The sequence below is a fragment of the Limulus polyphemus genome, unplaced genomic scaffold (genome assembly GCF_000517525.1).
Source record: "Limulus polyphemus unplaced genomic scaffold, Limulus_polyphemus-2.1.2 Scaffold5678, whole genome shotgun sequence".
NCBI lineage: Eukaryota > Metazoa > Arthropoda > Merostomata > Xiphosura > Limulidae > Limulus > Limulus polyphemus.
Window position 1 is genome coordinate 37,767 of NW_013671288.1, and position 12,858 is coordinate 50,624.

The window sequence follows — 12,858 nt, forward strand, 5'->3', positions numbered from 1 at the left end:
AAGACGGAAAATAAAAAAGTCGGCCGAAGTGGTATAAGTAGCGTAAGTTAGAAATAAGTTAGAATCAAGTAGTTATGGCTACTGCTGGGGTAGATACGACTACAGAAGAGGGTGGTGCATGTCCTAGATCTGATAGAAGGGCTGATGCTGATCACGAAGCCACAGCGAAGCAACTCGCACTGATAGGGCCCCGTGGCATGACACACTTAACAAGTGCCATACTGTTGTATCACGGTAATACAGACGAGGATGTCGAGAGTTTTATCAATGCATTAGATGAAGCTGCCAGAATATCAGGCTGGACTGATGCCCAGAAAGCTGATATATTTCGTTTAAGAAAAGCAGGCGAGGCTAAACTTTACATGAGGGCTTATGGCGAGCTTTGTGAAACAACAGATTATTGATACTTAGTGCGTAAGTTGGTAGATGAGATAGGACACGAGAAACTACTAATGTAATCCTAACAGAAATGCGTAACCTTTATCAACAACGTGGTGAATCGGTCCGAGTTTTTGGACATAAGCTACAGGAGTTAGGTAATAGATTATGCAAGGCTTATGCACATCCAAGCGAGGATATGTTGCAAAATACTCTAAAATCAGAGTACGAGTGAGGGCTGTATAGTAATGTAGCTAGGGGACATGTAAATGAAGCAAACACCCCTCGAGCAACATTGTTAGATCTAATTGAAGTAGCCACTCGAGAAGAGCTACGAGAAAAGCAGATCTATAAGCCTAAATATTCTGCTATAAATACAATCAATAACTTGGGCAAGGCTAATCTGACGGATACACAGAACAAGCCCGATGGCTACCAGTGCTTCAACTGTGGAAAAGTTGGACACCTGGCTATAAACTGCTTTAAAAAATCAAAAAGAAACGAGCAGACAGTGTGCTATAACTGTGGCATTACAGGTCACATGGCATGTGACTGGCAACGCCCACGAAAAGCTGAAAATGGAAAAGCCCCAAAGGCTGGAACCTATGGAAGAAGGTTTACCAATAATAACTGTAGATCTACCTTCTCTAAAGGTCCAAAAAAACGTAATCCCCGCAGGGATTACAGAGCAAAAGTAGAGGTAGTTCCGGCAGTATGGGATAAACGATCGGGTATTCATGCTATTAATGAAGTATCACCAATAATTAAAGTAGAAATAGAAGGTATAGTATGTCGGTTATTGGTTGATATGGGTGCTCGATCGTCTGTACTAAGTTCCGAACTAGTAGATAGAAATCTGACATTGTTAGATAATGCTTGGAAAGAAGTTTCCAGAAGTATTTTAACGTCTATAACAGGACACCTTGTTAAAACGGTAGGAAGATTTAACATGCAAGTAAAAGTAGGAAACTTATAGTTAAGTCACTCATTTTACATCTGTAAGCAGATAGATTTAGACACAGATGGTATTATAGGGCAAGATTTCTTAAGAACTTACGACACTGAAATATCTCTTACCCAAAGTAAGCTACGCATAGAAACAGAGGTCTTAAGTTTTGAAGGGTGTGAACCTTCAAACTTATGTGCGACAGTTATGACACATGATACCTTCCTGCTTACTAACAGACAGATGCCTAACCCCTGCACTAGCGAGGCTAAGGATCAACTGTCCCAGAACGACAGCACTGACTTTTTACTAAAGTGTAGTGACACACGACAAAGTCAGAGGAGTAAGAATAAGAAGTGTCTTAAAGAAAGTCCTAAAAGAAAGCCAGAGAATAGGACTACACTGAAAAATGCTAGATCTAGTAAAAGTCATAAAGACAAGGTGAATGATAGCAAAGTAAGGCAGAATAAGTTATTGAATAAACATAAACTTATAAAACAGGAAAATAATAATTCATACCCCTCAGATGACTCTACACTTATGCCTAACATAAGCAACAGAGCATCCCAACAGGTGTGTTTGAAAGAACGAGTTCCTGTAAGGTTAGTTAAAATAACTGAAGTACCCATGAGAAGTCAATTCATAATTGAAGCTAAAGTAAATGACTTTTAAGTTTAACGAAGAAGTGTTAGTTGAGCCTATAGAAATAGAAGAAGCAGGAATTTATATAGGTGCTAGTGTTAGTAAAGTGTCTAAGAGAGACACAGTGCCTATAAAAGTGTTAAGTATAAATAAAGAAAAAGTAATACTATTTAAGAACATAGTAGTAGGTAAGGCTAGTAGTAGAGAACAGTTGGCTGTGATAGGTCAACATAACTCTAATAATGTTAATAAGCAAACACAACAAAGTAAGATAGACTGGGATTCTATAGTAGGAAAGAGAACAAAAACATAAGCAGAGTTTGATAAATTTATTAAAAGAATATCGAGATATATTTGTAGGAAAAAACGATCCTAATGGTTGTACCAACAAAGTTAAGCATAAGATAGTGTTAAACAATAGTAAACCTATAGCACAGAGACCTTATAGAGTACCCGAAAAACACAGGGTTGAAATAAAAGAATGTGTAAAAGAGATGCTTGAACAAGGTTTAATAGAGGACAGTAGTAGTCCCTATGCATCTCCAGTTGTATTAGTTCCTAAAAAGGATGGAAAATTAATGTTCTGTGTGGATTTTCGTAAAGTAAACGGAGTAACAGTCAAAGACGTTTACCCGTTACCGAATATCCAAGAAACTTTAGATAGGTTAGGTAAAAGTAAATACTTCTTGTCTATGGATTTACAAAGTGGATATTGGCAAGTAGAAATAGAGGAAGAAGATAAACATAAAACCGCCTTCGTATTACCTTCAGGTAAATACCAGTTTAACAGAATGCCTTTCGGCTTATGCAATGCCCCTTCAACATTCCAGAGATTAATGGATGTTGTGTTGTCAGGCTTGTAAGATTCCGAATGTTTGTTATTTAGATGATATTATAGTGTTTGCTGCAAGTTTTGAAGAACACTTAAAAAGGTTAAGACATGTATTCGATAGGTTAAGAAAAGCAAACTTAAAGCTTAAACCAAGTAAATATCAGTTTTTGAAAAATGAAGTAGAATACTTGGGTCATATAGTGACCGCAGATGGTGTAAAACCCGACCCTAAAAAGTTAGAAGTCTGTAGAAATTATCCAGTACCTAAATCCGTCAAAGATATTCGTACATTTCTAGGATTCTATAGGAGATTTATACCACATTTTGCTTTATTAGTAAAACCTCTAACTGAGCTAACTAAGAAAGAAACAAAATTTCAGTGGACAGATAAAAGACAGGAAGCATTCGAAAAACTGAGAGAAGCTTTATTAAAAGCACAAATATTAAGCTACCCAGATTTTAGTAAATAATTTATATTAAGCACAGATGCTTCAGGTTTCGCTATAGGCGCAGTATTATCGCAGTTAGACGAAAACAGTAAAGAACACCCTATAGCTTATCAAAGTAGACAGGAAAAGCCGAAATAAATTATTCGGTTACAGAACAAGAGTGCTTGGCTGTAGTACATGGAATTAAAACTTTTCGTTGCTATTTATATGGCTGAAAGTTTACCATTATTACAGATCATGCGCCTTTAAAATGGTTAATGACATTAAAAGACCCTTCTTCTAGATTAGCTAGATGGTCTTTGTTATTCCAGGATTATGACTGAGATAATACATAGACCAGGTAAAAAAAGATTCTAACGTAGACACTCTGACCAGAATTAGAGTAGAAAACAAGAAAAATGTCGAAAAACAAACAATCAATCAGATAAATGAAGTACAATCCAAACATGAAAATGAATCAGAAGTAATTTGGGACTTAGATCATATAATTAGTGAACAAAAGAAAGATCCCGAAATAAATAACTTGCATAGTAAAGTAATGCAAGGAAATGAAATGGAATACACGATAGATTCGGATATTCTATGTAAAAAAGTTAAGGACAGTAGGGCTTTACAAATAGTAGTACCAACTAAACTAAGAACAAAAGTCATGAAAACCTACCATGACACACCTTTTGCAGCACACTTAGCTTTCGCTAAGACATATAGTACAATAAGCAGAAGGTTCTTTTGGTTAAACATGTGGAAAGACATTAAAGCTTATTGCGATTCTTGTCTAGAATGCCAGAGACTAAAAACGAGTTCCCATTTAAGAAGTGCTCCCTTACAGAAAATGCCGACCTTAACCACCCCATTTCAACTAGTTGCTATGGATATACTAGGCCCTTTGCCTACTTCATATGCAAGAAACAAATACGTGTTAGTAGTCGCGGACTACTTAATTAGATTTCCTGAGGCAGTATGCTTACCTGATCAGAAAGCTGAAACCATAGCTAAAGCTTTCCTGAATCATGTAGTAGTTAGACATGGTATACCCCAATATCTATTAACAGATAGAGGTAGTAACTTCATTTCTAAGTTAATGAAGAAAGTTTGTGAATTACTAGGTGTAAATAAAATCGAGACCACAGCTTATCATCCAGCTGCTAATGGGTTAGTAGAAATATTTAATAGAACTTTGTTAGATATGATCTCTCAATATTGTGAGAAGGATCAGAAAACTTGGGATGAGCAGATTCCCTTGTTATTGTTAGCTTACAGACGTGCTGAAAACGAGTCAACTCAAGAAAGACCCTTCTTTCTATTGCATGGTAGAGATGTTATCTTACCTATGCAAGAAATATTGGCTCTTTAGTAAAAAAGTCATGCAATAGCTTATGACTACAAGGCAGAATTATTACAACGCACGCAAGTAGCATTTGAGTTAGCTAACAAACATCTAACAAGAGCCGCCGAAGGAAGAGAAAAGCAAGTAAAAAAAAAGGCACAAGTTAGTGAAATAAAGTTAGGAGATAGTGTTATTATATACCCTAATAGTTAAAAAAGGAAATACTAAAAAGCTAGCAAAGCAATGGAAAGGTCCTTTTAGAGTCTTAAAACAGACAAGTCCAGTTGATTATGAAATTCAAGAAATGTATGGAAAGAACAAACAGTTAGTACATGTAAACAGGTTAAAGAAAGTAAAGAATTATAAGCCTTATCAATATGAATGCGTAGAACAAGAAACGAAACAAACAGAACAAGGTAAGGGTATTCAGGAAGAAGCTGATAACTTAAGTGAGTTTGAATCTTCTTTTTATGATGAAGAAATAATAGACCCAGAACCAGAAATACCGAGATTAGAAAGAAAAGATAACGTAATACTAGGTGATCAGTTAATAACAACAGAAGATACACCAGTTATTACCACTAACAATGAGGATAGTACCCAAGTAACTGAGGAAAGTATCCCTAGTACCTCCTTGACGACACAATATAATGTAGTGCCCCACGAGTGTAATCTCAGATCAAGAGGTCCAATATCAACCCAACCGGAACTGACGCATACTAAGCAAAAAAAAAAAACTGTACGATTCCATCCGAAAGTAGTCGTACACAAGTCTAAAAATAACGTAAATGCAGTTAACACTGTATCTTACGAAGCCAGTGTTATTAATGCGTTTAATAACATGATAGACTACTTGAAAAACTGTAAATAAGGAAGTAGAATAATATATATATATATATATATATATACATAATTGTTATATGTTTAAATGTTAAATATTTTATAGGTGACTAATAGTGTTATTTAGTAAATATATCTTTAGGGTTCTTATACTGTTGCTCACGAAGACTGGAACCGGACAGAATATTACACCTACCTTGTTTTCAACTGGTACAATACTCACCAACAAAGTTACCTTCTTTGACTACTACATGTCACCCACTCGCGTAATGCACACACCTTCCAGTAGGAGCAGTGTTCATGCAGGTAGTGGTGATACATGCATGACACCTGGGTGCGACACTCCAACCGTCGATAAGGGGGACATCCATACTCCTCCATATCCACGCAGGGTATCTGCAGGTACCGTTGTAGTTGCTGGGCCTTTTCCCTCCCCTTGGTGTATACCTTAGTATACTCCCGCCGTATCTCCTGATGCACCCGTAGGAAGTTCGATGTGGAATGATCTGCGTCTTCCCACCGTAGTCCATGCAGGTACAGGGTACACCAGAGAACTTGTCAGCGATCCGCGTCGCTAAGACGATCCTTGGGGTAAGGGGGCCAGAAACAATATACATTTGTCTATCCAGTTCTGCAGTCCATCACTGCCATTTCTTTGATAACATATAAACCGTTCACTCGAAACCCTTCTACCTCTACGATCGCTGCCTTTTGTCGCGGCACTGGTTTCCTACAATTATTTATTAAGCACAATGTTACTAGATTGTTACTGTATAACATACACATTCACTTGTTCCTTTGTTCACCATAGTCACACATTCACTTTGTTACTACGTCCGATTTCTTGTTCGCATTTGTTCACTAAGTCACTTCAGTTACTCTATTCACAACACTTCACTTTGCTAACACACTCTTAACACTCGGTATTCGTTGATAAAAGTCCTGGTTCTCACGTTCAGTTTATTTCGTTGTACTGTCTATTCTCGTTCACTGGTTATAAGCGTCGTTTGTTTTTGTTTCTGATCACTGTCTGTTATTTTCGTCTTTTCTCAAACTTTCTATGCCTAATAATTTTGCCTATAATTTTGACTAATTTCGCTGTTAGAAATTTACTACCCTCGCCAATTGGTTATATAATGTTGTAATCACCTAAATAATCAAGCTATTGCCTGATTAGATGGAGCCTACTCATTCAGTTCTACTATTTCAGTAGCTTCTGAATATTCAGACAATTCATTATTGCCTGTTCTTAATCTTTTCTTCTTTCTATTTCTACATAGCCCATCTAATGTCATTAACTTTAATAAAGTCAATTTATCTCTTTTGATATACAATGTTATGCTTACTAGTATTACTACTAAGCATAAGGTTATTATCATCGAGTTAGATAATCTCCATTTATCTAACTTTTGTTCACCAGCTGTAGTACGTAATTGTTCTACATGCTGTTGAAAGACTTAACCCCGACTTTCTAAGGGGTAAATGTTTAGTATTTTCTAATATATCCTTTAATAATTTAGTGTCTGTCTCTATATCTATACTCTGAATTAACTGTAATTCTTTTTCTGTTAGTAACTCTTGTAGTTCTGGTATTTTTATGGTTAACTTAGTTCCTATACATCTAGTTTCACTTCTAAAGTTTGACGGCAAGGTTATACCTTGACTATACGCTGAACAATTTCTGGCTAGTTTTAAATAACCACTATTGTTTAACTTAACTACTCTAGTGTAATAATCAAACTGATGTACATTTGGTTTTGGGCAAACTACTGATAAAGTTAGTTCGTCTTTAACGTTAAGTAACCAAATTCCTGGGGTTCTAGTTTTATAAAAATAGAATGGTTTAGGAATGATTATTCTTTTCTCACATAGTTCTGATATCTTATTCTTAATTCCTGTGAATATCACATAATTACAAGTCACTATATGTGTTGAATACATACCTGAGTTAGGGTTACACACTCTGATAGGTCCGTCTATACAGTTTAACATGTCTTCTTCAGTTATTTCAACATAGGTATGTTGATCACTCGAAACAGCAATATACGGTTTATCATTTTATATAGTTAAAGCTAATGAATGGTTTATTGCTATCGGTAAAGATACAATCTTATATAATTTAAACATTCTATCAGTCGCTTTCAATGGTATCTCTATAAACATTCGTAGAGTATCCTTAACTGCAGCTGTCTTTACGTCAGCCCATGTGTAATACATATAGATCTGGTCACTATGAGTAGGTATTATAACTTGTAAATGTGGAGGTAATCTCCTTTCAATTTCATCGAGTACTCTTTCTAACTTACTTGGTGGTAAGAAGTAAGAGCTTAGCTTTTTATCTGCAGCTACATATAATGCTTGTATTAATTTAGCCAATTCTGTTCTACTATTAGCCACTGTAAAAGATAACTGTTATAAGTTATTCTGAATTCTAGCGTTGAAAACTAACATTTCCATTCCTGCTTTATGTATCTCCGTTTGTCATATTTTTGTGTGTATTAACTCATTCGTAATATTTATTAAAGCATTGGACACTTTTCTTATTTCTAGGTCATGCAGTTCAAGTGTCTGGTTCAATGAGTTCATTATAGTTGCTTGTTCTCCTATTAAATGAATCATCTCTTTAGAAACCTGTCTTTGTTGTTCTACCTTTTTATTTAGGTCTTGTAAATCTTCCGTGGTTGCTGTTCCAAATAGAAATTTTAGAATACTACCACCTGCATTTATTAGTCCTCGTTTTTGCCTAGTCCTATCGGATATAGATACACTATTCTTAATATCTTGTAGTTCTAATAATAGTTCACCTATTTCGTCATGATATTGTCTAGTTAAGGTTTTATAATTATCAATTAATCCATCCTGTAATACCCTAGCTAACTATAAGATAGCCGTTCCTTGATTTCTCATGTGATATAATGTCACATTCGCTGAATCTTCTTCACTAAAACTAACATGCGTTTTCATATTCAATGATCTTTCAAACAATATCAACTCTTCTTCAGTAATCTCATCAGTAATCTAACGTATTGTGGAAATGGTATATCTTCCACAATTATCCGTTTATCACCAGATAATATAAAATTTGTGTTTAGAACAATATATACTAATTTTTAAAGTATGAAATTGAATTTTTGTTCAATAAAAATCTTTTAAATGTGCCTGTAGCTTTTTTTCCCCCAAAACTTTGTCTTCAAAATAATGGTGTGTCTTATACACTGGTGCATCTTATATACTAAAAAATATGGTACACACCCTTATAATAATTCAGAAAACATAACATCCTAAAAAATTAACATATTAAAAAGAGAAAAATTCCCTTTACTGAATTCACATTGATTTTCTTTTATGATATTATATTTCACAAAGTTTTGTAAAACTGTTTTTATCAGACACTGTAATTTTTCCTACTACAGAAGTAAGACTAACCGAAAAACTGGTCAATTAACTTGATTACGTCAATTAGTATCATGTAATCAATTAATTAGAATTACGGTTAACTCTATTAATGTCATGAAAATAATCAACTAATCAATAAAAATTAGTGTTTTCAATTATTCTAATAACTGATTAATTGAAATACTGCCTTTATGATTTTTGATTAATTCAAGTAGTTTGTTCAGGGTATCAAAACCAAATTTGCAGCATTATAACTTTTTTCTAGTCATCTTGAGAGAATAACCGATTAGTTGAATGTAATTAGTTAAAAAACCAGATGATTAATCAATTAGTAAATTTTCCTACTTACCAGCTCTAATTAACTGGTCTACAATTTCTAGAGGGTAACTTATCATCTACTTTAAAAAAAGGAATAACATTAGCAACTCTCAGGCACTTGCCCACTGTCTACTGATCAACATTAAGTCAAAGAGAAATGAAGCTTACAAATCTGATCTTTGACATGTTTTAAAACACTTGGAAAACAAATTCTGGTCCTGATACTTTACTTATTTTTAGTCTCTTTTCATCTTATCATCAATAGATACATGTAGATGGGTACCCATAAAAATATTTTTTGGGAAGGGGTAAAACATGTATGTAGGGGATCAAATTTTACATTGCAAGTCAACAGATTAAAATAATTTGTGTTATTTGTGCTTAAATGCAAACACAAATTTACAATTTTAATACAAGTTACTGAAAATATTCAGTTTAACTACAATGTTAAGTTTACATCATAATATGTGCAAGTTTTTGTGAATGTAAGAGAGCAAATGCCCCTTCTCACCCCTTCCTGTTGGCACCATGTACGTCTGTACAATTCAAATTCAATTTCCATATAATGCTTAAGGTCAGGATGGGTTATTATATTGAGATATATTGAAATTTCTAAACAAATGTTTGCTAGAGAAAAAGGCTTAGAGAGGAAACATGGCTTTGTTTAAAGAGTTTTCGAATCTATAAATCAAAATGTTTGCAGAAAGCAAGACCAGAAGGCAGATGTCTAAGATATATAAAAACCAAGATAAACTGTAATGAAGCTTTGTTATTTATCTAACAGAATAGTTGGTCTATGGAATAGTTTGCCTTCAGATGTGGTAGAAGTTCGAATATTTAAGGTGTTTGGATGAGTATCTTGGAAAGAAGGGTTGGAAATAGGAAAAGAAGTTTACATAGTAGTGTGGTGATTAGAAAATACATAGCCTAGACTGATCAAATGGCCCCATGTCACCCCATGAAAATTAAGTGCAATTTCTATAGTTTTCTTTAAAGTTTAATAACAGTTTGATTATTAAACATTAAGTTTAAATTATCGAATAATTAGTTCCTTTATGCATGAATCACTCAGTTAAGAAAAACAAAGTAAATTATCACCATTATAAATATTCCAAATGTAACCTATGTACTGGATAAATACTTTATCTATTGTTGGAAATAAAAATACCATTTTTTTAAAACAATGTTTAGTGAAATTTAAGGGGGAGAAAAAATTGTGATTTAATTTTTCAGTTTAGTACAAAACATACTACGCATTTTTGTTCGAGTGGTAAGAACTTTCTCTTCAGCCATGGGTTTAGTAACTGGTGCAAAATCCATTCTTGTAGAGTATCACAGGCAATCTGTGTTCTAACTACTAGAAGAAAAGAAAAAAAAAATCCAATTTCAAATCAACAATATCATTTATAATTGAACACGTTTCTGCTACAATTAATTCAAAATCTTAGCAAATACTGCTAACATATGATTAATGTACATTTTTAATTCTAAAGGTTTTGACGAGTTGTGTGAAAGAAAGAAATATCATTTCCCATCTACAATACTGCATAAGAATATTTTAATTAGTTGTCATATTAATAATTTCGAAATACGGGGTGGGAAAGTGTACATCATAAATCTCATTTGCCTTAAAAATAATATATGTTTTACCAATTCATACATTTTAAAAATTTAGCTTATAAATATAACTTATAAAATTTAAAAAAAAGGTTATACGTAATAATATCTACAATTTACAAAGAACACCTCAAATTCGGAGGCTCAATTTATTCCATAATTTAGTGGCACGATAAATCGACAGTGCGGAGTACTTGGAATTTGGATTATGTCAGTTATTACTCTTGAAATTAATATAATATTAATAATCTATAATTAATAATGTAATTAGTCTAATATAGTAATACATAACAATGAGCATAAACCTTAGTAAATTAACAATTAAACACACACATTAAATTTATTTAAGAATATTATGGAAAACAATCCCGAAAAACAAATGGTATCAAACACAATTAAATACACATCACCTTTGATCACTAGTTTTACTGTTGTGAGACACGCCTTTTACAACACCTAAGCTCAATTTAAATTTTGATCCATGTGAAGGCGCCCTCTACTATAAATATACACTTAAATATATAAAACGTTATTTCTCACAGAGTTGATGTTAGATCACGTATGGCAATTGACGGTTTATTATTTTTTACTATTTATTTTAGTTTTTTATTGTCTCTAACTCTCTCTCTCTCACTATATGCTCATGTGTAATCAATCGCCATTAATTATTTTCATTTTTCCTGGCCCCTTCTCTTGCATTTAATTTTGCAATATATCAAATAAAATGTAAACAGTAAATTATATGAAAATTTTAAAATGTAGCATCATTGTGGCTATTTCTAAGTTCTTACACGACATTATCGTATCGAGTTCATATCTTTATGTTCAATATTGAGCAAACTCTCAACTCTTCTCTTGAAAAGCAACTTGTCTTTGGAAGCATATTCCTTCCATTGGCTCAGCGAAAAACGTAGGTGCTTATAACACTAAAACATGGAATTTAATGCTTGTAGTGGGCACAACATAACTTGACCATTGTGTATCTTTGCACACAATGGCAACATTTAACTGTAAGTATAGAATATTTTTGGAAGAATATCATATTTTTCATTTATCATAAATCTGTGCACCGGTATTAAACTGATTATATCTTACAACTTTTTATTTTTGTTTTTCACGGTCATTAGGAAATACATATTTGTAAATCAGTTAGTTTGTTCGTTTGCTTTAGACTTTTCACAAAAATATACACAAATGACGACATGCGTGTAGCCATCAGTAATTTTGATATTACAACCTACAAGAAAGTCAGCTAGTCAACAGTGCCCATTGCCATTACTTCTCTTGTCTTACCAAACAACGAGATTTGACTGCCACTCTTATAGTGCACACACGAATTCAAAGTGCGAAGCGCGTTTTGAACAACGGGTTACGAACCATGAACTCTCGGATTTACAGCCTGAGAAAGCTAGCTACTGCACCACTCCCGTACTAAATGAATTAGGCAACCATCTCATAACTTGAAAACTTATTATTAAAGCAACTGCTCGACCGCTCTACTTCAGCTGTCATCAGATATAGTGATATTCCAGTAAACACATTATTCAACTTTTTTGACTTTACTATTTTTCAAAACTTCGATATTTCTAAGTATCAGTTAGCCAAAAAACGGCTTCAAAAGGGAGATGAAAGCATGCTTATTACTTATACATTGAGCGTACAGGTAAAAACCTAATGGAGTTATTATTTTCTTTACATTGCTTTCGGCCCGGCATGGCCAGGTGGTTACGGGGCTCGACTCGCAATCTGAGGGTCGCGGGTTCGAATCCCCGTCACACCAAACACGCTCGCCCTTTCAGCCGTGAGGGCGTTATAAGGTGACGGTCAATCCCACTATTCGTTGGTAAAATAGTAGCCCAAGAGTTGGCGGTGGGTGGTGATGACTAGCTGCCTTCTCTCTAGTCTTACACTGCTAAATTATGGACGGCTAGCGCAGATAGCCTTCGTGTAGCTTTGCGCGATATTCAAAACAAACAAACTTCATTGCTTTATTAGTTTTATTAATGTTGTTGTTTCTTAAATGAAAGTTGTAGAATTTTCATTTGGTTTTATAAGTCCCACATATTTGTGTTCTGGGTCAATTTCTAGACCTTTTCCACCTATTCCTACGCCA

General features: G+C 34.1%; 1 protein-coding gene across 1 annotated transcript in view; it reads right to left on the reverse strand.

Annotated features, from left to right (window-relative positions):
- The window catches only part of LOC106472862, a 32,856-nt gene extending 21,749 nt beyond the window's left edge, over window positions 1-11,107 (reverse strand). The window contains exons 1-2 of the mRNA XM_022401408.1: window positions 11,079-11,107; window positions 10,379-10,485 (exon numbers count right to left, since the gene is read on the reverse strand). Of these exons, the coding sequence (XP_022257116.1) occupies window positions 10,379-10,448 (70 nt within the window). The 5' untranslated portion in view covers window positions 10,449-10,485; window positions 11,079-11,107. The remainder of the gene's footprint in view (window positions 1-10,378; window positions 10,486-11,078) is intronic.
- Between the last annotated feature and the right edge of the window lie 1,751 nt (window positions 11,108-12,858).